At 39.6% G+C, this 26218-nt stretch overlaps 3 protein-coding genes across 6 annotated transcripts; 1 reads left to right on the top strand and 2 right to left on the bottom strand.

The window, feature by feature from the left end:
* Positions 1-1598: 1598 nt before the first annotated feature.
* On the bottom strand, positions 1599-9200 carry slc30a4 (solute carrier family 30 member 4). Its single transcript, XM_071489107.1, has 8 exons — positions 9062-9200; positions 8277-8794; positions 6971-7117; positions 5479-5632; positions 4570-4786; positions 3897-4002; positions 3666-3800; positions 1599-2834 (listed from the first exon to the last, which is right to left on the bottom strand). The coding sequence occupies exons 2-8, from the start codon at positions 8674-8676 to the stop codon at positions 2680-2682; spliced, it is 1314 nt and encodes a 437-aa protein (XP_071345208.1). The 5' UTR covers positions 8677-8794; positions 9062-9200; the 3' UTR covers positions 1599-2679.
* Positions 9201-9202: 2 nt separating this feature from the next.
* On the top strand, positions 9203-13762 carry bloc1s6 (biogenesis of lysosomal organelles complex-1, subunit 6, pallidin). 3 transcript variants are annotated; one of them, XM_071489110.1, is made up of 7 exons: positions 9203-9322; positions 9523-9623; positions 10335-10491; positions 11824-11911; positions 11992-12078; positions 12189-12352; positions 12497-13762. In XM_071489110.1, the coding sequence occupies exons 1-6, from the start codon at positions 9222-9224 to the stop codon at positions 12306-12308; spliced, it is 654 nt and encodes a 217-aa protein (XP_071345211.1). In that variant the 5' UTR covers positions 9203-9221; the 3' UTR covers positions 12309-12352; positions 12497-13762. The 3 variants fall into 3 exon arrangements, with proteins under 3 accessions (XP_071345211.1, XP_071345210.1, XP_071345212.1); XM_071489109.1 differs by having other exon boundaries at positions 12189-13762; XM_071489111.1 differs by having other exon boundaries at positions 9220-9353; positions 12189-13762.
* Positions 13763-21122: 7360 nt separating this feature from the next.
* Positions 21123-23842, bottom strand: mibp2 (muscle-specific beta 1 integrin binding protein 2). 2 transcript variants are annotated; one of them, XM_071489480.1, is made up of 8 exons: positions 23563-23842; positions 22800-22890; positions 22503-22551; positions 22056-22242; positions 21895-21966; positions 21693-21799; positions 21470-21562; positions 21123-21379 (listed from the first exon to the last, which is right to left on the bottom strand). In XM_071489480.1, the coding sequence occupies exons 1-8, from the start codon at positions 23586-23588 to the stop codon at positions 21363-21365; spliced, it is 642 nt and encodes a 213-aa protein (XP_071345581.1). In that variant the 5' UTR covers positions 23589-23842; the 3' UTR covers positions 21123-21362. The 2 variants fall into 2 exon arrangements, with proteins under 2 accessions (XP_071345581.1, XP_071345583.1); XM_071489482.1 differs by lacking the exon at positions 22503-22551 and having other exon boundaries at positions 23563-23839.
* Positions 23843-26218: the final 2376 nt, after the last annotated feature.

Consider the following 26218-nt stretch of genomic DNA (forward strand, 5'->3'; position numbering starts at 1 on the left):
ACATTTGCTTTTTCATTGTTTAATTTCCTCATCATAGACACAGTCGGACTGAGTGTTGTTTGTAGACAAGAAAGTGATAAGGTTTTGCAAGGACAGCTGTAAAGTAATTACTTCCAAGCAACGGGCACATGCACTCATCTGCTTAGTTTATGGCTGTGTGGGCATTCAACATTCCCATTGTGTTTCATAATAAGGCACAATCCTCTTAACGTCCATCTCGTAGAGAGAAAACATCAGATAACAATCCTGCATTGTCTGACACACATGGCCAATGGGACTGTTGGCTGCACCGTGGACCTGAATGGATTTGTCATAAATGATTAAACAGTAAACGAGAGGTGTGAAGGAAGAAGGAGAGTGGGAGGGGCATGGGTGTTGTGTCCCAGTCTGTCTGAGTTGCTCTTTTATCAGGATGTTTCACATTTAAAACATTTCCTTTCTCTTTGCCGCCTGTCAGCGTATTCATTTTTCTCATCTCGAATATTACGTACATGCTACCTTTGTCAGATTTCATAGCTTTAGAGATAGTTAGTTTCACCTATTAATCAAAGTGCAACTAGAAGGTTATTTAGGGAAACAATGATGGAAGAGGAAGGATGTAGTGCCTGTGTGTGTGGTGCTGGAATTTGTGTACGTGACTAGTTCACTGACATTGTGATACCACAGACCATGTGATAAGTAACTAAAGCAGGTACTGCTCGTTTAGAGCATGAGAAGCGAGAGAAGGAATTCCCCATGTGTTGTCAGTGTTGCAACAATAAAACCACTGTCAGTCAGAAATTGAACTCTTGACTTCTATTCCTTAAAGTAGAGAGAAATATATATACATATTGTTTCTGTAATGCAGTCGAATGTAACAGGCTCCGACACTGGTGAGTGAGAGGGTTCAGTACATTTTATGGTACTCTAAAGTGAGGCAGGGCAGTCAGGTGCCTGTTAACTGTTGGCTCTGCTGTAAGATAAACAGCTTCACTCCCTCTGGTTCAGAGATTTTATGTAAAAGCACCTGTTGCCTGGAAACTGAGACACTCCCAGTTTACTCATGTCAATAATAAACCCGATATATCCGCATTTTGAATATTAACCCTGTTTTGTATGACATAGTTGATGTTTTCACATTTCAAATATGTAGTGAATACATACAGAATGCTCCATTACATAATTATATATTTGTGCTTTTACCTTTTATCATTAGTTATCAACTAATTTTCAATTTTCAAAGCAGTTTCATCAGGTAAAGAATGAGTTTTTTTTTTTACAGATATGTGTTTTATGCTCCTGAGAATTTCTCAGCTTGGAAGAAGTGCACCACCTAGAGTTGGAAAGTGACAGCAACATATTCAGGACATCAAGTTATGCATTCAGTTACATTTACCAAACCATTTCATGTTTTATATTCAGACTTTTTTGTATATCTTTTTTGCATTATTATTAGCAAGTTCTGTAGTTTTTCAAGTGATAATCAATGTAAGTGTTCTCACAATTGATAACATTATTTTGGATGGAGATCAAACACCTGACTAATTCAGTAAAAATAATGATACAAATTTGTTTCCTTACTTCAATTTGTGCAGAGAAATGAGATACTGAGAGACACAAAAGTTTAAATACTTTATTATAAACAAAAACAGTGATCCAGTTCCTGATTTCCCTTGATGACTAATATCAGAGACGTGGCAAGGTTTGCAACAAACCCCAAACAGCCTCTCAACACTTAACAGAGAAAACACAATAAACACTATTCTTGGCAAATTTCAGCTCACTCCGTCTTTCCTCGAAACACTGCAATTCTGAAATACTGAGGATTCCACAAACTTGTCAGCATTATTACACTGTCAGTCAATGATATGAAAACAAAAGCTGAGTATAGGGTGCATGGCTGAAACCACATTGAAGTCACTTCAAATACTGTAGCATTTACCATATTTCAAAGTCAATCACACTTTGATTGTCAGTTGCCTGCTCTGCACAATGAATTAAGAGACATGCTAGAATAACATCAGTGTCAAAAATGTCAAGTTATTTTAATGGTTGGTCAGTACAGCCAATAAGGACTACTTTAAGAATAACTAAGGTTTAAAAAAAAAAATCCGCCTTGAAACAGACTTTGGCTGATGAATATTAAACATTAAGTGCATTTGATGAAATTTAAAGACTACTAAAGGGTCATAATGATAAAGGTTTTTTGCCAGTAGTGAGGAGTACAGCTTATATGCACTGTGACCACAGTTATAATCAATTGACATGAGGTACCTTTTCATTTTGCTGACATCCTTAGTAAAATAATACAATCTTAGTATACAGTCCTCACATCTAGTAACAAAAAGTTACATTTACATCTGATGACAAAACATCAGTTGAGACAAATCAAACAGTAAAATACAAAAAAGTTACCCCTGGAATAGGCTTTAATGGTGAATTAAGCTTTGCAAGCGTAAGAGCATACGGTCCCTGGAGGCTGTGGTGATCCTTTAATTAGAAATGTCATCTGCCTTTGTTCCACTGACTGTCCTTTGGCACTAGTCTTTTTCCACTTACATACTGTATACTGTTGCTCCTGCTATGGCATTGAGCTGAGACAGTGGTGCGACATCCATTCAAGCTCTCTGTTTATTATATTCTCTGCTGTCTGGCTCCATAAAATGCACCGTGGAAGTCAATGTGAACACGAGTCTCTCTTTAGGCACTGGGCTGCTGGCAGTTTGCACAACTGCGCACCAGCCTTTGCCTGTGTGTCTGCACCTGAACTGTGCACCTGGTGAGACCGTAGGTGTGAAGCAACAGGTGGCGAGCCTTCGCCTGGACGTCCTCCCAGTTGCTGGCACTAGAGGGCGCTGTGTACACACAAAAGCATTTGATTACAAGTGAAACAACTTGAAGGGTGTCCCAAATGTCCAGGAGTCGTATTGTTCAGTGGGGAGGGGAGGGGAGGGGCATTTTAAAGGTCCAATGGAAATTCAGGACACCGTTATTACATTTTATCCAAATTCAAGAAGTAATTTTTTCCCCATTGGTAATGAAACGTTAAAGTTAATATTTGGTCATTTGGCAAAAATGACTCATGAATATGAATGCAGTGCTCATATGTTAAGATTTACATGATTGTTGTATTTTAATTGTTATCTAAAATAGATTTATGAAAAATCATGTAATCATTTTGATGTAAACAGTGAAAGAACAATGAGATAGAGATAGACTGAGGTACGACAGGGAGTCTATTAAAGTCATATATGACACGTTGACGTGGGAAAAACAACTGATTTTACAGAATTTTGGAATAATGCCAAAACTAAGACAGATGACTTGCTTGTACTGTCTGGTTTTTCTGAGTTGTTGAAGTTGTATGATTTGACTCCCCATAAATGTGACGTTCTTCATATGAAATGGGGATGAAAACATATTGGAAGGGAAAATGATGAAAGGGAAAACTATGGAAACCGTTTGTCAGTGGGCCAAACAGTTTGTTGGTGGGAAAGATTTGACCCACAGGCCGCTATTTGCTTACTACTGCAATATTTTTTGCAGCAGACATTTCAACACATCATAGGCCAGGTTCGGCATCCCGGTGCTGGCTCACTGGGACACTTGACACCTCACATGATGAAAAATAAGTGTGTAAACAGACAGGAAGACAGTCTAGATGAGACTACTGATGTTGTACTTACTGAGCTGGAGATGCACTAGTGCTGCAGTCTTGTCAGTGGTCAGCGCCCAGACATTCAGCTCATCGACTGACTGGACATCCTCCAGCTTCAGAAGGTCCTCTTTGATTCGCTGAGAGTCCAGGTGCCTGGGAACACCTGATACAGCGAGATAAAAAGAACACAATTAATGTACTCACCGCATTCTCTGAATACTAAACAACATAATCTGACAGGACAAGAGCCAGGACTTACCCTCCAGAACAATGAATGTTGTGTCTCGCATGATGCGGAATGTGGTGAAGAGAACCAGAACAGAGAAGATATAGGTACAGATGGGGTCTGCCAACTTCAGCTCCGGCTGTGAAGACACAGGGTTATATCAATATTCAATTCGAACAAATGGCGAACAGCCAACAATATACATCACTGGAAAATGAATGACCACTGTACATGGTACAAAACCACGAGTTCAACAAGGTGTCATTGGCCTATGTTCACATGTTTGTGATCATTTGTGGAAAATATGAAATTTCAGAGTCAGACATACATGACATACAGTTCAATAAAGTCTATCCTGTGCATTACCCTGTTACTGAGCATGTTACAGCTTAATTGTTCACACTGGGCTGTGGGATGGTCTCCAACTTAATTTTCAATCAACCATTCAACCACAAATTAGCTCTCGAAAATGATTTTGATAGGTACAAATTACTCTTTTACGCACAATGCAGCTGCAAATAATTGATAACACTTTCTTTTACAGGCCACATTTATATGAAAATCTAGTTAATCTATTAAAAGAAATATTAAATTATATCTTCTGAAAGAGATGTAAAGTTTCCTAAACAATGATTCTAGGGAGCAAAGTAAACTGTGTTAATTATTAACATTCATGGCAAACAATTCTTTTACAAAAGTAGGATACCTTGAAGCGGACAATGTAGGCAGCTATGAGCACCCCGACACTCTGCAGGAGGTCTCCCAAAGCATGGATGAAGGCTGCTCTGACAGCCAGGCTGCCATGGGCCCTCTGCTGGTTACCCGAGCCTGCTGACTGTGAAGCTGAGGCAGCTGCAGGGCCGTGAGAATGACCATGGCCGTGAGAGTGGAGATGACCACCTTGGTTTAATAAGAAACCCATTCTAAAGACACAAGAAAACAAAAAACACTGGCATTTATTTTAAGCAATACAATTATATACATTTTGTCTAATTCACATCATGGTTTACCTGAACTGACCTTTCAAACTGCAGTCATTCATTCACCTACTGATTGTGGTCAAACATTAGACACTGAGCACCTTCAAGCTCTTCAGTGTAGTTTAGACAGTACTTTGTACTGCACTGTTAAATTTTTGCTGACACTCCACATTCACAAGAATGTATTTGTACTTCATTTGTTTGAACTGACAACAGAGGTAGAGTGGATAGCAACTGTAAAAGTATAATATGGGGTTTTCCCTTGAGACTGTATTGATAAATGTAAAACATATTGAAATGGGTTTTTTTGTACATGAATATGGATATTGTAGGATAAAAAAAGAATAATAGCCTTCACATATGTGGCTTGCTTTGCCTCTCATCTCTCATAGTTCTTACATGCCTTGATGTATTATGTATGTTCCTTTGAGCCTGTATCATCTTCCTTCTCTACTGGGTAAATGTGGCAATTTTATGTGTAATAGACAGGTGAAAACTGGGACAAATTCTTTTCAATTTCTTTTATATAAGAATCCATTATGAACTAATGGACTAAGAAGAGAATGACTTATCTTTGGAAAACGTCTCACATTTTTTACTCAAAACAAATATCTACATATGAGTGTTTTACTTACACAAGGTTGACAGCCACCCCCACAGCTGCTGTGATGAGCATGACATCTCCATCTATGTTGAAATCTTGGTTTACCGTCCTCTGAACCGCCTCATAGAGTAGTACGGCCGTCAGAATGTAGATGAGCACCACACTGAGGACTGCCGATACCACCTCTGGGCCAGGAAATCACAATCAGTTGTACAAACAAAGCACATTCATAAGAATACCAATAAAAGCTTCGAGACAAACCAGACTTCAAGAGGGCGCAGTGAGATCTATCCAGCAGATTTGATAACCTAGCATTATAAGTTAACTGATTTAGTCAGCAATTATACAATTCTCACGATCAAAGGGGTCAGACCTCTCCCTTATGATATTGAGTAATACTGTTTTATACAGGTTTTGTGATCATTTTTCCACTTTTATTTCAATTTTAAGCACTGGAGTAATGCTAATATGATTAATCTTATTTTAAACCTTGATGAAAAGAAAACAAAATTCTCAGAACCCAGAAATACAGATTCCAGTAATATGGCCAAATAATAAATGCAAATCACCACTCTGACCAGGTTTAACTTTGAGAGTATAACCGAGCAAATATGTTGACATCTGACCTAAAGAGAAATTACATTGAAATACAGAATTACAAAGAAAAACTTGAAGGTAAACTACGACAGAAGCTGTGCTTTTCATACAGATACAGAACCAGTTTCCCTCTGACGTAGAGAAAGAAGATTATAAGGCAGTTTTCTCAGTTTCTGTTTTATGGAGACGTTGCCTCCAGATTTCCAGATTAAAATGAACATTCTGTCCTTATTATCATGACTAGTGACAATACAAGACTCACCGCTGCATTTTATATGACAAAGACAACGACAAAGTTTGCTGCACATATTCATCCATTTACAAAGCCCTTCCTGGACAGTTGCCATCTTATACCTTAACTTTGCTGCTGTTAACCAACCTATTCCACATAAATACGGGTTTTAACATGAAACTTGCTTCAGACGACTGAGTGACCTCTTACAGGGACACTTTGTAGGAGCCACCTGCTCTCACAATGTTATACCGTGGTGGTTACCGCCCTGACTGATTGCATGCAAACTGCAACAGTGTAATGAACCGGGACAGGCAGCATGCTGACATATACATGTACATCTGCATCAAACACCACAGTTGCACTGTAATCGCTAAACTCCACTGGTGGAAACTAGACACACAGTGGAGTTGTTATGAAATGATAAATATCTGTAATGGTAACAGCCAAAGTGACTGTGAGGTCTATATTTATCTGCCAGAAATCTAAATCATCTGTGTCTCTGCTTCAATATAAAGTATCCTATCTGTTATCTGATCTGGGTTGAACACTGCTGAACACGTGCTTTCTTCATTGAATGTGATTCATCAGCATCAAAACCAAGTATCTGTTTGCCTCACACCAAACAGAGCTAGTGGAAATAAATGGAAAGTGAAAAGAGGAAGCATGAAGGCTTCTGAAATCAGAGACATACCGAGGCGATGCAGTCCAAAAGTGAATCTCTTAGTGGGTGGCTTGGTGGAGAGCCAGAGGGCCAGCAGAGAAAACAAAATGCCCACCACGTCTGCTAGCATGTGCACAGCGTCAGTCATAATGGCTAAGCTGTTGGACACATAACCACCTGAAGGTAAAAGATAATGTCATCAGTTAAATGAAAAATGCTGAGATCTATCTAAGCTATTTGTGCAGGAACAGATTTTGAGATACATAACATGAGTTTAGATGGGTGTGGCTCCATACAGATATACATCAACAGCAAAGTACAATACCATTCAAAAGTTGTATGTAGTTAGATTTCCAGGTAATATGCTGTGAACTTACAGACGCCCTTTGGAGCAACAATTTTGATAATTCACATGTTAAATAATAAATGAATTTTGAAAACAATGACATGAATTAGCATATGATCTAATGTGCTCCTAGGAGGATGAAATCTAATTTAAAAAGTGAACTGTCGCACAAAAAAGTTTAATCACAGAAACTATGTTCTGGTCACCACTTTTTTATTAAGAACCTCTGACTCACAGAGAAAACAAAGGCTCTCTGTCTCGTAAAAAAAAAGAAAAATCCATGGGAAATTTTGGACTGACAAATTAGTCAGTACTTTCCACCAGCATCATCAAAACACCAATTGAGGGAATATCTTTTTGAAGAATAATCCCTCCAGCACAGTTCCACAGAGCATCAAAACACTGAATGTTGGTTTTTCCTTTTGTCACTGGTCTGTGTGTTCGTGTGGTCTTCAAGCAATAATGATGGGTCTTTTTACTTCTGACATTTTATTTACTGGGCAATCAATCAATCATTAATAAAAGATACTAATCAGATGTGCTGATAATGAAATTAATTGTTGGGCTCAGCCTTACAGTTCTCCAATGATTGATTAACGCTTTGCTCTATATGTTAATTAAAATGTAAACAACTTGATAAAACACATATGTAAAACAATGAGGCTCAGTATAAACTAAACTAATTAAGATCTTAAAACTAGATTTTGAGAGTTACTCTACTACAACGGGGCACTGCTGATGCTGAACTACAAATGTCTAGCAAATTTGTAATTAATAAAATTATGCTGTTCCAAATGACAGAGGGCAAACCTAGGGCTTTGGAAGTTGCCCACTGGTAGGTAAGCCAGCCTCTGGAGACCTTGAAACTTGGGAAACTTTGAGAGACACTTTGAGCACTTCATAGACTAGATGCAGCCCTACCAAAATAAATATATGGTGTGTGTGTGTGTGTGTGTGTGTGTGTGTGTGTTTCACTTGGCACCTGCTTACCTATAATTTCACCTGTCATGAAAAGGAAATACAGCAAAGCTGCAACGACAAGCCTCTTCATCACCCTCCTGTGCTTGATCCTCTCCCTCTTCTTGGTGCAGGTGTCACAGGGGTCCATATTTAACCCCGGGCTGCCCAGGCTCGAAGAGGAGTCCAGCATCGAGTCATCATCATCATCCGCCACCACCAGCGTGTTCACAGCCACCCCGTTGGACGGAGCCCCGGCAGAGTAGTCCGACATCTCTCCAGACACCACCACCTTCAGCTTGTTGAATTTGGGAGTCTCATCCTCCACCAGCTCATCGGACAAGTCAAAAGGCGCCGAGTCGCTCAGGTCCCAGTCGCTTCGCTCCCTCCTGAAGGCGGAGCGCACCTTGCTGAAGAGGTTCCCACCTGACATCTTTAATTATCACGGAGGCAAGGTATAAACAGGTGAGCTCTGTCTGAAGGTTACTGTCCTCCGAGGTGATCATTCACATTCTTGCAACAGGGTCCGCATTTGCTTTCCATCTTTGCACCTGGAGCAGCAACAACAACAACAACAACAAAAAAAACACAGACAATTTCATCCACGACTGTCACAACACTGTCACTGTGGAGCTGATATGTTAAAGAGTCACTTACACCCCCCACATGAGGCAGTAAACTTCAGTTCTCTCATAAACAGCCTCGGCTAAACAGTAACAAGCTAGCTACTGGGGGTTAGCTCTCTTATCATGTCAATTTGGGTCTAAAAAAAACTCTTCTAGTGTGGTACTGTGTCTAGAAATGTGAGCTCGACTTACCTACACGTGTACGTTTTGGTTGTATGGACTTTCTTGGCTTTTAAATGTAAAAACTTTCGTGGTGATTCCGGTGTAAACATCTGAGTCCAAACCTCCGGACTCGGAAGTCACAGCGGCAAGTTCGGGTTCTTCCGCAATCACGTGATGACGCAAGGGTCACATGACGTTCGGCCGGACTCGGCAGCAAAATCCCCAAATCTCAACCAACCGTGTTTATTTTTGTGTCTTCGGGCGACGAAACTCACCTCCTCACACCTGCAGGTACTGTGTTGTTAAACAGACACTGAAACAGGTAAGCTGGCGTCGACTGAGGTGGCATGTTTACGGGTTGTCTGGCTGCTAATGTGGCATGAACGTGAGCAGCAGCTAAGCTAAACACTTCCTCATCGTTTAGATGCTCGATGTTTTTGACCAGCTATGACCCCTGATGAAACGGTGATAATAAAACCTCCGCCTTTTAGGTTATATAAGCAGTCTGGGTCAACAGAGTCGCTGCATATGGAGGTAGAGGGGATGGAGGATGAAGGACCCTCGTCTCAGAGTGAACTTCCACAGAGTGAAGGTGTGTGTGTGTGTGTGTGTGTGTGTGTGTGTGTGTGTGTGTGTGTCTCTACCTGTCCACACCTGTCTGATCTAACTGCCTGAACAACAGTAAAGATTACAATGAGTCCAGCTGCAGCCCCAGGTTGTGCATCCTCATTCACTTGTGAGCGACCTCTACCAACTTGTTGTTCATATAAACATTAAAACAGTGTTTAGAGTTAAAGGTCCTGCATATACATGTACATATAGACTAGAGTTGCAATTATTAGTTGATTAATAGATGAGTCGGTTGACAGGAAATTAACAAAGCTGTTATTCTTATAATTGAATAATCGTTTGAAGTAATTTTTTCAAACAGAAATTGTGCACAATTCAATAAATTAGCTTAAGTATGTTTAGATGTATATTTAACAGATAGCAAACGGGGCAAAGTTTCTAAATCTGCATGTTTGTTGCACGAGCAATTTTCAGTGATTATTTTGGTGAAAAATTGGTAAAATATGGGATGGACTGTATGATGTGTTCAGGACTGCTGTCAGCCCGTATGTATGTCAAACACATGATCTACAGTATATCACTTAAAACAATGCAGTCTTGCCTCTCATGTGTCAGCAGTCAGATCAGAAGAGGTGAAAGGTTGAGCGTCTGAGTTCAAGGATTTAATTTATTGAAGGGCATTTTGTGTCACATTACTAAACACTTTGTACATTTTTTGTTACATATTTGACAGATCCCCAGTTGGCACAGCAGGAGTCCCTGCCTCTGGAGAGCTCAGCTGTAGAGAATGCGTTTGTGGATAAGAAAGCAGTGGATAAACTCACAGAGGGATTACTCTCTCACTACCTACCAGATCTGCAGAGCTCTAAGCGAGCACTTCAAGAGCTCACGTGAGTATTTCCGTGCTCGGTGTGTCATGAGTTATTACTTTTGCACTTGGTGAATTAGCAGGAGAGAGAGAGTGGAATACTTTACAGTGTTCTTTTTTTCCCCTACAACTAATTATTATCTTTTGTTTTTTGTGATTAATTGTTTTGTCTGTAAAATGCAGGAAAATAGTGGCAAAATGCCCATTGTTATATCCCAGAGCCATAAGTGACATCGTCTAATTATTTTTGTTTCCACAACCTACAGATTTTCATTTACTATCACATTAGACAAAGAAAGGCAAAACATCCTCACAATTTAGAAGTTATAACAAACAAGTGTTTTGCATTTTTGCTTTAAAAATTTCATGAAAAAAATTTAAACGAATAAGCAATTATCAAAATAGTTATTTTTCTGTTGATGGACTTTGCAATTAAATGACCAATTGTTTAAGGTTTACACTTTTCATCAGTACGACATCACCGAAAAAATGTAATAAACACTGTCTCATCCTGTCCACTACCTGTCTGAAGTAATCATGTGTCATGGCAGGGCAAGTTTCTGCTGGTTTTATTCTCACTAAAGATTGTAATCACTGATTTCAGTGATAGGTTTGGATGTGACTAGTCTAAAAAGTATGAAGGTCCCATGTCACTTTTCCTCGGCCTCCATGAAAAACAACAGGAGATGAAGGAGTTTTGTAAAAAAGAAATCATGAAAGACCTAAATAGAGACAGTAAAGGTGCTAAGAGAATCTAACTGAACTAAAAATAAACTTTTCTAACCATGTTAAGTTTCTTGTAAATTGTCTTTTGGTTTGTATTTTTTTTTTTGAGGATGGTCCCATGTATCCCACCATAAATGAGATTAGAAAGGAAGCAGTGAAAAACTACTTGTTAAAAAATATACCTCCTTCACAAATTTCTACTAACTGGTGTGTGAAGTAAATAAAAAGATGTGTAAAATAGGTCTAAAAAACAGCCTGTCTCTGCCTGTACAGCTGTCAGTTATCTGATTCTCAAACCGACTATGTTATACGTCTGACACACGCAGATACCAGTATGCACAGGTCACACAGGTAATCATGCGTTAAGCAGAACTGGATGAATGGGTTGAGCAGTTGTTTTTATGCAGGTAGTTTCTCCAACAACATGCTGGTGTTCACGTCCATATAAAAAATCTAGTGCTAGTTTACAAACAAGTAAAAACTTGAGGGACACTTTTGAATATCCTGTCAGTGTCCGGATGAATAGCAAACAGTAGATTTGGTGAAGATGTCCTTCACCATGTGTAAAGTTCACTTCATGACATTTATTTCTTACTCTTTGTGGGGTTTTTTTTTTTCTCTCAACCAGACAAAATCAGCTGATATTGTTAGACACACTGGACCAAGAAGTCACCAAGTTCAGAGAATGTAACGCCTTACTCGACCTCAATTCACTGGTATGTTTGAATGTTTAAAATTTTAATCTCATGTGTACCAAATAGCAGGAATGCTTTCTAATCCATCTTGTTGTCTTTAGTTTACAGAGGCGAAGGTTTACCACAATAAACTGGTGAACATAAGGAAAGAAATGATTATGCTCCATGAAAAGACAACTAAACTAAAGGTATCTTGTTGTTCTTGCGGTAGAGTAGTTGCTTTAAGACAGGCTGTCGGATGGATGCGGATGAAACGGTGCACAGCTTTGATTAAATATTGACGGTTGGTTTCTCTCAGAAAAGAGCTCTGAAGCTGCAGCAACAGAAGCAGAGGGAGGCGCTGGAGAAGGAGCAGCAGCGAGAGAAGGAGCTGGAGAGAGAAAGGCAGCTTATTGCCAAACCTGCTAAAAGAACATAGGATCCACAAGTACCGTATCCCTGCTGTATTAAAGGACCATACAGGTGCTTTTGCATGTTTTGGCCTATTTATTACATATCAACTGTACATCACATTACTGCTGACCATTTTCCAAAGCCCGGGTATTTGAGATTTTAGATATGTTTTTTTTAACATCCTTTTTGGGGTATTTTTCCATTATTTGACAGACTACAGTAGAGGCTCAGACAGGAGCAGAACAGGAGAGATGGATCTCCAACCATTTGCCTACAGGGGGTTTTGTGGTCACATCGCATGTGTCTAAGGCTCCAACACACTACCATTTTTATGTTTTTGAATGTGTTTCCCTGCCATTCAGGCTGCCATTAAAATATCCTTGATACATTTAATCCATGAGACTGAATATTATGTCCTCTTTTATTATTGTCCACTTTAAGTCATTGTTACAGGGTAATGCAGTTGACAGTTCCCACCGATGCTCTGAATTATTGCACAATACCACCGTTTAGACAATAAAGGTAAATATGATTTTATTGTTGTATTGCCTCTTATCTCAAACAGGTTTCGGCAGGTTTAAAGTGCAGGTCATTGTAATTGCAATAGTGCAACTGTCACATTAGAAATGGGCTTGAGTCCAGGTTCACCACCTGTTATGTGAAATATTTAAGGGACAGCTTCTGCAATCAGACATGCTTGGGGAAGTTATATGAAGTTGTTAAAACAGGACTGAGATTGAGTTTAAACACATTTTGTCTTTGTTTCCAACAGTATTAGAGAAAACTCTGTAAATGTCTGTTATACCATTTGCCTGATTTGCAGGATAGGAGTTGTTGTCTTAACTCAATCAAGCTAGAATTTTTAATGTGAAACGGAACGACAGTGGCTGTCGCCAGTTTAAAAAAAATCCATTCAAAACAGCCATATGCTTTGGAAAATGGTTCACTTCACAGACAGTGTATGTGATTCTTCGTAAAGGGGCTAAAACCTGCAAAAACTGATCCTTTTATTTCTGAGATTGCCAAGCTCGCCACAAACCAAAGACATGGACTAAATGATCAAATGCTGGCACTTCCCACTATCAACCTCTGATGACACCAACTCAAGCACTTCCTGAGAGTGGAACAAATTACTCAAAGACACTTTTGCGGCCATCAGACAATGACCAGGAGGAGAATCAATGTGTTTGCTGTCTTTTGTTAAAGTGTTAATATGTGTTGTTCATGCTCTGTTAATGTTGAATGTTATAAAACAAGTGTGTTGTTTCAAATCAAAAATTTGTCTGCACTAAATTTGATTGACTATATTTCTGGGGTTCAGATAATATGATAATTGATGATAATATGCACCAAACTTTGCCGCCACCATACAGAGCATCTGTAAATTTGTGTAACAGACCTTTTAAGAGGCCTCTATGCACTACCTACGCCTGGAACTCCACTGTTTGTACTATTAATAATAAAAGCAATACAAACTGATTAGTTGTGAATTGACTTTTTTTTGTTGTTTTCTATCCAAACTGTCCACTTATGTGTGAGGATTAGTAGCTGCTGCTGTGATACTTGTGACAGTTGCATGCATTGAAGTTATTATGTAAAACAGCTTCTCAAGTGTGTGTGTGTGTGTTGAAGAGCGACATCTGAGTGTCTATTTTAAGGTGTCAACTTCCTCTTCTCAGTTCTTCATGCGCCATGACTGACTATATGAACCGTATTAACCATCTCAGTCCACCAGGGGTCAGCAGAGGCCAGTTCACGTCACTTGGTCTGCGAACCTGCAGGTTTCTCAGATTTTCTGAAGCCCACCTACAACCAGACAGGAGGATCTCTTTAGTGAGTTGTACTAACTCTAATTACATCTTCGTGTAATCTTTGGTTTTAAGAGTCTCTGTCTTCACAATTAAACATCCAGGATGCAAACTAGTACTTAACAAACGTAACTGTGGGATTTTTTTTCTTCCCCTCCCTGTGATCACCTTGGGTGCCAGGTGAATGTAGCTGACAGGAAGTAACGAGCTGCTAGACAAGAGCACCAAGACTGATATTGGTTTACTGACCCTTGTCCTTGTTGGTTCCCAATTCAGCCCGAGCATTTCTCCCATAAATCTTTAATTGTCAGTGAATTGGTAAACACGAGGCAGATGTTTTCAACAAACACAGCCTCTTTTCACATTTTATACACCATTGTCACGTACCAGCGGTACAAACAAGAGCCTGTTGGCATAAAAGTAGGTTACATTCCTCCGTTTCCCAACACAACCACGCATCTGTCCCACCTCCCTCCATTTCACATAAAACTAAATTTATACTCACTACTACAGCAGGAAACTCAAGTCAAAACCAACAAGGCTTGGTCCGCCACCGCCCAGTCCTGCTTGGGGAGGAAACTGCACCACAGTGTGGCCATGGAGGGGTCCAGATTCTCAGAGAGGGGCAACCTGATTCCACACTGATGAAAACAAGGCAGTGCAGTAGAAACCACGTTTGAATATAGTTTTCATTACCTTGACTTTGGCTTTTGTTTGACATTTTTCCTGCTTTTCTAAATACAGTGGCTCCATATATGACTGCCTCCTGCAACGCTGATTGCTGTGGTTCATTTTTCTGAAACTGGGTCAATGGAGAGACGTTCTGCTCAGGCCTGTGATATATAAAAGCTGGCAGGGGCTCATTGGAGACAAAAATATAAATCACAATCAGTCATTTTGTATAATGTAGCATCACTTAAGTGTTTTATTCACCAGAATGAAGGGGTAAGAGCAAATATGGTTCTGCTTAGGGCCACAGAGAGGTTTGAGGTGGCCCTTAGAAAATACAAAAACAACAGAATAAACAACTTTACGAAGCCAAAGCGAACACAGAATCTGCCAAGTAAATAGTGGATCCACACATTACATAAAACATTTGAAATCTTACCAGCAAATCCTGACTTACAAGCTTTCCCTGAACTTTCAGTCATGTCTCAAGGTTCTCAATTTTAATGGTTGATTTTTATTTCATTCATCCACTTGAAAATTGCTTTTATACCAACAGACCAATTATTATTATTATTATTATTATTATTATTGCTTTTGTTTTCTCACACTTTGGCTCTGTAATATATTACCAGCTGAATCTGCTCTTAGTTGGTTAATACTTTGATTGAACAGGGCTTAGGTATTCCAGAAGGAGGGGGCGTAAAAGGCTTCAGAGGTAGATGGCTCAGCGGAGCAGTGGTTTCCGAGGCTGGGCCCTGCTCCTCTAAGCGTTTGGTTTTAACTTGTCTCTGCTTTTAGAAACTTGGCCGTCGGGGAAAACACAGCCCCCACCTCGCCAAAGCCACAAGCGAGTCACAGACATGGAGCAGCAGCAGTTGATGATGTTGTAGCGGGCGGCCTTCCTGTCTAAGTAAACAGTGATTCAGACGGGTGAGGAGTGGGAGGCTGTGGTCTGCATCAGACTGGCAGCACCAGGCCTCTCCCAGACCCACCATAACAGGATATGGTCCTCAGGGCCCACACTGAGGATGGTTGCATCATGTTATTATTTCCCTCAGGTTTTTTACCATATGGTTGGCATGGTAGTATTCATGCACGCTTAGTACCATGTGAAGAGTTGGACACATGGATCTGGAAAACATACCTCCTTGCGGTGTTTTTGACCAAAGTGACAGTGGATGAGGTTACTTTCCCTTCTCAACCAGGTCTTATATAACTCTTCATACGCAAGTCTGGGTGGAGAACATTAGTAATTAGGTTTCTCTGACTCAACAGAGTAGATATTTAAACATAACAGTTTACTACGTAACCACCACAACTCTTCAAAACAATAATTACAAATTTCACATTTATTTGAACCTAACCGAATGTAATAGCTCAAGTACAGTTTTGAATATTTTACTGTGAGTTTTGCTGTTTTACTTCAGTGCTTTTTTTATTTCATGGTATTTCAGTACATTTCAGAGTTAGTTATTCTACCTCTTTCTCCACAACATTTGGTTGCTGTGCAGATTTTTACATACTGAACATACAATCAGTTGGTAAAAGAACATGCTCTGTTATAGAAATAAGCAGCCTGGTAGAACTTAAAGTAGTAAAGTGAGTTCGTCTTGACGGGTTAACCTGCTGGGACACAGGTCAAATCTGAGCAGCTGCAGGCCCGTGTAAGCCTCCTGCTCCTCTCTGAGCCAGTCTGAGGGGTCATGAGGCCGTTAATGGGAGATGAAAGAAGAAAAAACAAAATTATTATTTTCTGGACTGTTCTGCAAACTTTTCTTTTTGTTAAATATTGTATAAATGAAACAGTTATTTAAATAAAACCCATCTGAGAGGTTTAGAGGCAAACGTCTCTTTGGTGGAACTGCTAGTTGTGAGAAGGGGCCCCAGCCAGTAATCACTTTTTTGTTAGGGGTTAGAATTAAACCAGGTTTAACCTTAAAAAATGAATCATATTTTATGAGCTTATCATTTGTTTCTTCATGTAAAATTTCAGTCTGAAAAGTTTCTTGTAACCACAAATGCTGTCAAATAAATATAGCAGGGTAAAAAGTCTGAAATGTGGTGGAGTAGAAGTATAAGTACCTCAAAATTGTACAAGAGTACAGTTCTGGCTTCAATGTACTTACTGCAGTTAGTGTCCACCACTGATGAAAACACAACACTGAAACAATAAAGGACATTAAAATGTAGAAAATAAGGTAAGACCTTGATATAAGCTCCCAGCACTTAATGTGTTATGTGTTAATGGTGCATATTCCTAAACAACTTTATAATTCATACTAACTAGCTGGCACAGTAAGCCCACAGCTTTCAGGGCCCCTGAACCACCGTTTATATCTCTATGGATCAGTAGTGATGATCCAACAATAAAATAAAGCCCATCTAAACATGTGTGGTCTTATAATGGTCTGACATTATAATGCTTATGTAGCTTCATTTCATGCACTGTACCTAAATATTTCTTCATTGTGGTGGTAAATAAAAGCTCTAAATGCTTCCTCCACCATCTATGTGCTGCAACAACAGCTGTGAAATGTGTGCAATTCAAGCGTCTAATGCCATGGATAGGTTGCAGAGTGTCTTGTTGTGTCTGCACAGTGGTGTAATTTCTCCTGGGGCCAGTTCCACTCAGCGTAAACACAGACAGAGTGGGTGAACCGCAGCAGGCGAGAAGCTGTTTTCACATCAGCCCCACAGGTGCAGCCTTAACCCTGCTTAGCTCACTGCCGTGCTGGCTCTGGCGGGTCACATTTTCAACACAGGTCCCAACAACAACCCTAATCATCACAGAATGTTTTATGGCACAAATAGCTGGTTTCACTGACTCCTCTTAGACTGTAGTAAACGTGCTAAATATAGAAACAACTGTAGGCTGGAAAAGGAGGCTTTGAAGAACAGCGTATTTGTGGTGGAGGGAAAGGATGATTTGATTAAATGACTGTTCTTTGTCCTTGTTGTTTTCTTTGGTTGGGTCACATAAGAAAACAGGGGGAAATATTTGAAAGGACGAGGAAAGAAATTGTTCTCAGATAGACAGCCACAGAATCTCAGGCACCTCTTCTGCCGGGATGGTTAGTGGTCCCGTCTGACCTGTGTGAAGTGGAGATGTGAGAATCCAAACCTTAACTGTGAGGAGTTAGAGGTCTGAAGGGAGGATTTATGGTGTTGTTTATACGCTCTATTTGAGTCAACCGCAGCAGACTGTTGCTTCCTCTGCTTTTTGGATGCACTGTGGAGAGGTGTGTAAGGACACAGAGTAGGAGACTGGCGCAAACACACATGCACCCGAGCAGACAGAAAGCCAGGCAGACACACATTTGCTCACATACATAAACAAGATCCAGTAAAAACCAGTACTGCGACCCTAGTGTGGTGGTTGGTGTGGTTTAGAAAACTGCAGGGTTTGTTGGAGTCCAGAGGCAGTATCGGTGTCAGAAGATGATTTCCTATATCACCATGGTGCTTTTGGTCCATGAAGCATTGTGTCTGAGCACAAGAAGTTCACAGTAACCTAGTTTCTGCAAGCCAGGGCCCACATTACTGAAAGAAACTGCTTATTGTTTTTACCTGTGTAACTGTCTCTGATCAGCCCATCACATTGTTGTGTAGAGTAAGGAAAGCTGCAGAAAGATAAAGTATTACAGAAGCAGAGGTCAGTAAAACATATGCAGCCATGCCTTAGTGCAGATCTGAAACAGCCGTCTTTTTTTTTCTCAAAGGGAGGCCTTGCCAGCAGCAGTCAGTGTTATATAACTGCTTATCTGTCACATTCAAGTCCAGACCACCAGCTTGCACACTTTGTGAAGTAACACCCATTTTAAAATGAGTTAGCTACCCTTTGAGGAAATTAACACCATCTCAAAATGATTTTTGGCATCGAAGTTAAGCATATTATGGGCTACTGTTAAAATGCTGAGCCATACGAGGACGTCCACACACAAAATACCTGGTTTTGAGCAGGAATCTCACTGTGAGAACACTCAAAGACTGATATCTGACATCGGGACAAAAATAAACACAAAATAAAACTCGAAAAGTTTGATCCAGGTACCAAGTATTTTGGTGTTTGTCCTGTGTGAAACTAAAGTAGGCCACAGGACATTCCCATGATGGATAGGACTGTAACAAGATCTCCCACTCACTATCTCTCTCTCCGCCCCCTTCTTACATTTGAATGTGCTGGTCTGAACTATTCCAACTGAATCCGTACAACAGTATAAAACTGAAGTTACATCTGAATTCAGCTTAAATGGTGACACACAAAGTTTATTCTGGCGTTTAAAATACATATACTATTTATTGTTTAGCTTGTGGTTGTGTAGTTGTGTGTTGACTAAATGTATGTTGTGAGAAGCCTGTGGCTGAACAGTCACAACAATCCCAGGCCACACTGGACGAGCTGGAAGTTTATGAAGATGTGAACATTTATGTGTGTGAGGATACACACAGTAGGTACATTGTAATGTCCCAGAAAGGAAACGGGTGGAGTAAATACTGAGAATAGAGCATGGATATGACAATAACCTCAATTCTAGACTGTAAGTAAAAACCAATACACAGATTTGTGAAAACCCAATAAGTTTCCTTTTATTGCTGCAAGTACATAAAAAAAAACCCATATTTTTAAGACAGATGGTCACTGTGTGTCTGAGCGGTTGCTGCTGAGACTCTGACAAGTCAATAATCATTCAGTCTGTCTCGAACCAGAGGAACCCATAAAAGCTGCTTTGTGCTCTGTGAATAATACAACACATGCTGTTTTGGTCAGACCTCCAGTCACCATGCATGAGGTCTAATTTCAACATTTCAAGCTTGTTTTATTCCTGAATGACACACTGAGCTGAGGGGAAAAGTGACTGTTAAATGGAAAAAGATTGATTGCAATAGATCTAAAAAAAAAAAAAAAAAAATCATGTAGTTTGGAAAAAAAAAAACTTATATATTGATTCTGAATCAAAATTGATACAAAACATATTGAAAAGAGTAACCAGTTACTATAATGGATAATACACACAACAGCAAGGACCCTCATGCAGAACTACTATACAAAGGAAAAAAGGACTTCTCATATGTAGGCCAAGAGGGTTCATAAAGCTCTGACCTACTTCCATACATGCCTATATTACATAACGTGTGCTTTTACAGTAGAGTGAAAAAAGGACAGTGTGAGACTGATTTTACTCCCTCAGAGGGGCCTGACACTCCCAGAGCTCAGATACTTCCAGACTTCTCTAGATGTTTAAGTTTCACCAGCTGTATTTTTCCATTATAGGAAACACATGGATGATATTAATGTAGAGGCCTGATGAATTATTATTATTGCATAATTTCACTAAGTGATAGAGATTCATCTTATCTGTTAAAAACTTTCTTTTTCAGATAAAGATACATTTGTGTCTAGCTTACACACAGATAACTTAGCCCCCCCTTATATTGAACCACATAGTTTACACACATATTTTTCTGATCATTTTCAATTCATGTTAAGCATCTTCAAGTACCATGAAGAGTGTTCTACAAATAAAATGTTATTCAAACATAGGAATATATACATAAATACATTTTGCCATCTGTGTGCCTGCAGTAATAATATATGGGGCAGGGTTTGCAACCAAAAAGCCACAAGTTTATGAACCATCTGACAAACCAATTGAGCTTATTTACTGCAACTGGGTTAGAGAAACTTTCAAATAAAAACAAAAGAGTGGGGTAGGTTTTAAATAGTTGATATCCCATATTTTCCCACTTGCTCCAAGTTATGCTTCTTTCCTGCCCAGAAAGTCTGCACAGCATGGTCTTGTGTACAGCAGGAATTTACCCAAACCAATGGATCATCAGGCTTTCAGTATGTTTTTTGTCATATAGTATATAAGCTTGTCCTGACACTAAATTTAAAATGCCAGGCAGGTAAAGTACATAATTTTACCTTTAGTGCAACTTGTTGGCTTGGACCTGCACCATTACACACAACTGCTGCTCATAAACAGGCAAAGAGGGCGGTGTAATTTACATACAAATTCAATGTTTATTCCATGGAAATAGACCCAAGTGCATCTGAATTTCAGATAGGTGTTGTGCTCACATCCTGAGGTCATCACAAGGTTCAGTCATGTGACTCCACTTATCACTCACACCAACTGCTGCCTGGAGCGAGATAAGTGAAAGCTGCCAGCTCACTGCACCTGACCTGGCAGCTAACTATTGGGCACTACAATCTGCAAATGTACATTTTTCACATGCCAATAGTCATAAAGATGTGGTTCTTAGTGTTTATTTTTTTTCATGTCTTGACTTTGTTCTGACTTAGTGAAACAGCTGGAGAGAGTGATTTATACCCTTAAAATAATCACAAGAGCACAGAGTTGTTAGGAGGATCATTTATTGACATGTGCAACTAAGTGCATCCATCCTCTGAACATCCATCAACTCTCTTTGGAGTGTAACAAAGCAATAAATATGGTTGATATAAAATCATGCCAGCATTTGATGCTGTCAGTTGAACATTTACAAAACAAAAAATCTTAGCAGTCAGCTAGATGAGCTGCCAGGTAGAAACTTAAGGCAAGGCGGTCTTCTGCTTGCAGGTAGAGTACATGCTCCTTTTAGCCGATCGTATGACCTGCAATAAAAAAATAAAGATGGATAAATAATTCGAAACTCACAGTTACATAAAATGATTTTTAACAGGACAGTCAGATGACTCGTATACCTTTGTTGTTATGAGACTTCTGGATGTTATTCAGGATTTCGCCGTAGACATAGTTGAACAGTTGCTCCTTTGACTTGGTGCCATCTAGTTGCACTGTAATAGTAAACACCTTTAATTATTGTAAAACTTTAATCTTTAAAAATGAAAATTCAGCTGCCTGCAAACTAACAGACTATACAAACACAACTCTGGGTTAAGATAAAAAAAGAATTCCCAGACTTACCAACATCAACAGCTGATGCCTCCATGATTTTCTTGTGTTTCAAATACATGGGCCAGACATGGCCATCAAACAGGCCGGGGGGGTCTGGCACCAAGTAGTTCCTTGAGCTGCACAGAGACACAGCAACAATTAAAGATAATGAGGCAGTGCGCTAAACTACAAACACCAATTAATAACAGTGTCTTCCCACTGAAGCACTTACCACCTCCTCTTTTTGCATTCTTCATATGGGATGGAAATAAAGTAACGTTGGTTCAGCACGTCGATCAAAGGTCTAAAAGGGTAGAAAAATTAATGTCAAGGTCAACTGGTCCCATTTCTTCAACAGTAGGAAACAGACATGTAATGAGCACATGTTTTTACCCATAGGTGTAAAGCAGGAAGCCCTCCACAATAAGGATGTGAGTCTCCTCCTCCTTAGGGTCGGACTTTGGAACGATCTCGGTATCCAGGGTGTTATTAACGCCATGCGACTTCTCAAACTTTACTGGGTTCTCCAACCATGCGTAGATGGTGCTCATCATGGCGTCCATGTCCAGAGCAGTAATGACTGAATAGGAAAGCGGGGAAAAGAATGGGGGGGGGGGGGGGGGAGAAAAGAAAAAAAAAAAAAGAAAAGAAGAAGCGTATAGAAAAATTGCAGAGGAAAAAAAAATTGTAAAGAAACATGTTGAGTATTCAAGTTAAGCTGTGTAGCATGCAGAAGTCATCATGTTACAGCAGGAGCAAATACACACACCACAAACAAGCAGTCGCGCGCACACACACGCACACACACACACAAACACTTTCATAAAAACCCAGGCTTACCATCATACTGCTTAAAGCCATCTTCACCAACTTCAATCTGATCTTGGGGCTGAAACATACATTGATAAGATGTACCCAGGTACATTCCACTAGTGCTACACTCTGCTATATGGAGGGCTCTGATAGCGTTTTACACACAAGCGCAAACTGTATCTACTGAACACAAACAGCAAAAGTGTTAACACCCCACCAACTTGTGTTACTCAGAGCAATCCCCTTTTTGTTAACTATATCCAAAATTCAAGGGGGGGGGGGGGGGTGGGGGGGTGGGGGTGTGTGTGTGTGCATGTGGCTCACCTTGAAGAAGTCATCCTGATGTACCACACAACAGTTGGGCAGGTTCTTGATCAGTCTGTTGGTGAGGGTGGTTTTCCCTCCATTGGTTACGCTGCATGGAACAAAGCAATAAAGGCAATGAATGGTGGATGATGCAATCCACATGAAAAGCTGTGAATGTTCAAAGATTAACAGTTTTACCGTGAAATAAAATACTGTATCTGCAACATCCATGTGACTGAGCAGGAGCATGTGTGTTTAACATTTTGCAGGTCATGCATTGATAAATATCATTCATTTCCCATAACATCCCCATTTAGTTATCACAGATTATGAGCAAAGCAACTGGTTTTAAACCATCAGCAGCATTTATTTACACGTTTACGAAAATTTAAGCATTAATATGCACCGCATATTTAAAAAAAAAAAAGGAAATAAAAAAAAAAAAAAAAAAAGGGTGGGTCAACTGGATGTATGGCGGGTTCACTCTTCAGTATATCCCTGCAACCATTAGCTATAGCTTTGTTTACTGTCTGAATCGGTTACGCTAAGTGTTTACAGAAGATAACGGATGAATATTGACAAGTCTGGGTCTGGATAATGAATTTAATTAACAATACGGAAGAAAAAAAGGAAGCAACAATTTAGCGGATGTCATGACCGCCCTTCCCCACGTGTGCCGGGCTTGCAGGGCCTGTAGACTCGGTTAGCCGGCTAGCTTAGCTTAGCTTAGCTTAGCTTAGCTTAGCTTAGCTTCCGTGGCCATTCATCGGTCACAACTCACCCGCCGATGCCGATGATATACTTCATGATTTCGGATGGGTTGGTCAAAAAAGCTTGCAGGAAGATGTCGCCGAGAGTTCAATAAAACCGGTCCGGGAGGTCAGTGATCAGACGGGAAGAAAGCTTAAAAAAGAGAAGGCTGCAGCAGGAAACGTCAACTACTCGATTCCTCCATGGCAGCTGAGTTGAGTGAGTAAGGTAAGAGCAGGGACGAGGCGTCGCTCGGACACGGTCTTCCACCGAGAAAGGACTCTTCGGTTACCGTCGCAACTACACATACTGGAGACCGGGCCGTGATTGGCTATTTAAACACCTCCGGCAGCACGAAAACCCCCACAACAACCAATCAGGAGCGAGTGTCACCGCAAACCCGCCCCCGCCCACCTCTCCGCCTTTTAACCTTAACCCATTTTTAATGCAGGAAAAGAAAAAGAGAGATGGGAGGTTTTATTGAAGTAGAAAAGTAGAAATGGAGCTGCAGCTTTATGCAACAAGCTAAAACTCCTGCATATGAACACATAAATCATTTAAGGCTGTAAAAGTCCCAACTCTTCAAAGAGAGAGACTCTCATTTTTCATAAATGCATCATGTCGCAAAAGGTCTCAACTTCTTTTATCTCTTTTATTTAGTATTTTTTAATGATTCAATTCCATGAATTTTTTTGATAAATAAAATGATCTGAGAGACTTGATGAGAAGAGACTTGAGTAGACCTTTATCCTCAGGTGATATGATATTATCTGTGCTCCAGGAGACATGAAAGGAAATCACCATAGAGATGGACAACATTATGGAAAAAAAAGCAAACAAACAATACACCCATAATACAATAAAAATGAGATAGTTGCAAAACAATGCATGACACATAAAGAGCGTATTCACAGTTTATTGTAGCATTTAATTTCTATAGGAATACAGGGCCTCTTACTGGGAACTTAACAGACACATGTTACGTACAGGGTGTGAGGGTATAGTTGCATCCGACAGTGTTATCAGTTACTCACGTAACCTGAATTCACATCCATGTACACATGATATACGAGATAAAGCTGCCAGCACTGCCACAGGAAACAGTTTGTATTATTGTCTGAATCAGAGACACAAAAGAAACAAATGATAACATCTCGTAACTCACTCACATCGCTGTGGTGTTTCTTCCACCAGCCTGCAGCTGACCTCTCTCTGTTTTTGTTTAGAAACTTCCCAACCGACTCCATGACACAGTTTCCTGAGGTTACACCAAAATATTACTTATGTTGGGGTTTACATCCTTGAGGACCTCAACTATGAAGAGGAAGTTGCCAAGTGTGGATTTCAGTTCAGCTATTAAGGTTTCTATTCATAGTTTGACTCAGCCTTATTCTGCCAGTTTCTAGCCCTAGACTGAGAGTTTTATGAGAACAACAATATGCTGCACAAAAATTTTATGTGGATGGACTGAATCTGGCATAATGTTTACAGGGGGTTGAGCTGAGATAAATAAACTTCTCCACTTCCACTGAAACTGTAATAATAAGTGATATCTGCGATCTGGCTTTACGAGCCTGATGAACTGCTACCACCAAACTCTTCTCATTTGACCAGCATGTGATATACATGACAATAGCATCACCTTCAAAATGCAACTGGGAAATTGACACTGAAAGACATTCTTGGTACTGAAAGAAATTCTGGAAAGTATAACACGTAGACCTAATCACGTTTTTCATGCTTTTCAGGACGCGACAAAGACCTTTTCCGTGAATCCACTTTTTTGTTCACTTACATCATGCGTTGTTTATTTTACACGCATGCACTGTTAATTAAACCCTCTGATTCGGCTTGTTAAATTGAATTGTGTTAACCCATATCCGTATCAACTACTGCAGCCGAGCACATATCAGATCAGATGTGTCCTTTAAGTTTGAACAAAGCATGTTTCAGTTAGCACATCTGTAGCTTGAATATGTCTGATGGTGCCAATAGCTAAATAAACAGCTAGAATATCAAAGGCAGTTATAATGTTGTGGTAATCAGTAGCTTTATATTTGGCGAGAGATACAATGCACACGTTCATGTATCAAGTAAAATAGGCATTATATTTCTGAGGTATCACATGCGTTAACCAGTGGTTAAAGAAGTACTCAGATCCTTTACTTCCATCAAAGTAGCAATACCACAATGTAAAAATACTTGATTAAAGTTATGCCTTCAAAAATGTAATAAAAACTTTTAAATATATATATAAAAATATGGAAGTATCTTTGCCAAAATATACTTCAGGTACCAAAAATTAAAATTATGAAGTGAATGCTTCCTATCAGTATTTAATTATGATGCCATTATATTGTATTTTTATTACTGTGGAAGCAGTTCTTCAATATTGTAACTGGAAGAGGTGGAGCTAATTTTAACCTACAACATATTTAAAAACCTGACATGTACAATGTTATTATCAGATATACTCTAATTCTCTCTGAAGTGTAGTTTAGCACAAGTATACATAACTTAAAATGGTAAGTGCAAGTATAAAGTGCATTTATATATAAGTTGCACAAAATGGAAATACATACAATCTACCACTGGCCCTGATACGACAGAACAAATTGAGTAGTTATAAACTCAGAGGGTAAAAATCAACACAATACTATTGTTTGTTTTTTTGTTTTGTTTTTTTT

This window comes from Trachinotus anak, unplaced genomic scaffold (assembly GCF_046630095.1).
Source record: "Trachinotus anak isolate AG129_WGS33_773 ecotype Australia unplaced genomic scaffold, CSIRO_AGI_Tana_v1 ptg000011l, whole genome shotgun sequence".
NCBI classification, from domain to species: Eukaryota; Metazoa; Chordata; class Actinopteri; order Carangiformes; family Carangidae; genus Trachinotus; species Trachinotus anak.

What these genes read in the sequence shown, in the direction of transcription:
- slc30a4 (XM_071489107.1), bottom strand. Translation starts at nt 8,676, where the DNA reads ATGTCAGGTGGGAACCTCTTCAGCAAGGTGCGCTCCGCCTTCAGGAGG. An exon ending in CCTACATTGTCCGCTTCAAG is followed by an intron (nt 4,003 to 4,569) that starts GTATCCTACTTT and finishes GTGTCTTCACAG; the next exon opens with CCGGAGCTGAAGTTGGCAGA. An exon ending in ACTAGTGCATCTCCAGCTCA is followed by an intron (nt 2,835 to 3,665) that starts GTAAGTACAACA and finishes GTGTGTACACAG; the next exon opens with CGCCCTCTAGTGCCAGCAAC.
- bloc1s6 (XM_071489109.1), top strand. Translation starts at nt 9,222, where the DNA reads ATGACGTTCGGCCGGACTCGGCAGCAAAATCCCCAAATCTCAACCAAC. An exon ending in TCACCTCCTCACACCTGCAG is followed by an intron (nt 9,323 to 9,522) that starts GTACTGTGTTGT and finishes TCCGCCTTTTAG; the next exon opens with GTTATATAAGCAGTCTGGGT. An exon ending in TGAACTTCCACAGAGTGAAG is followed by an intron (nt 9,624 to 10,334) that starts GTGTGTGTGTGT and finishes CATATTTGACAG; the next exon opens with ATCCCCAGTTGGCACAGCAG.
- mibp2 (XM_071489480.1), bottom strand. Translation starts at nt 23,588, where the DNA reads ATGAAGTATATCATCGGCATCGGCGG. An exon ending in ATCAGGATGACTTCTTCAAG is followed by an intron (nt 22,552 to 22,799) that starts GTGAGCCACATG and finishes TGTATGTTTCAG; the next exon opens with CCCCAAGATCAGATTGAAGT. An exon ending in GGCATCAGCTGTTGATGTTG is followed by an intron (nt 21,563 to 21,692) that starts GTAAGTCTGGGA and finishes TTACTATTACAG; the next exon opens with TGCAACTAGATGGCACCAAG.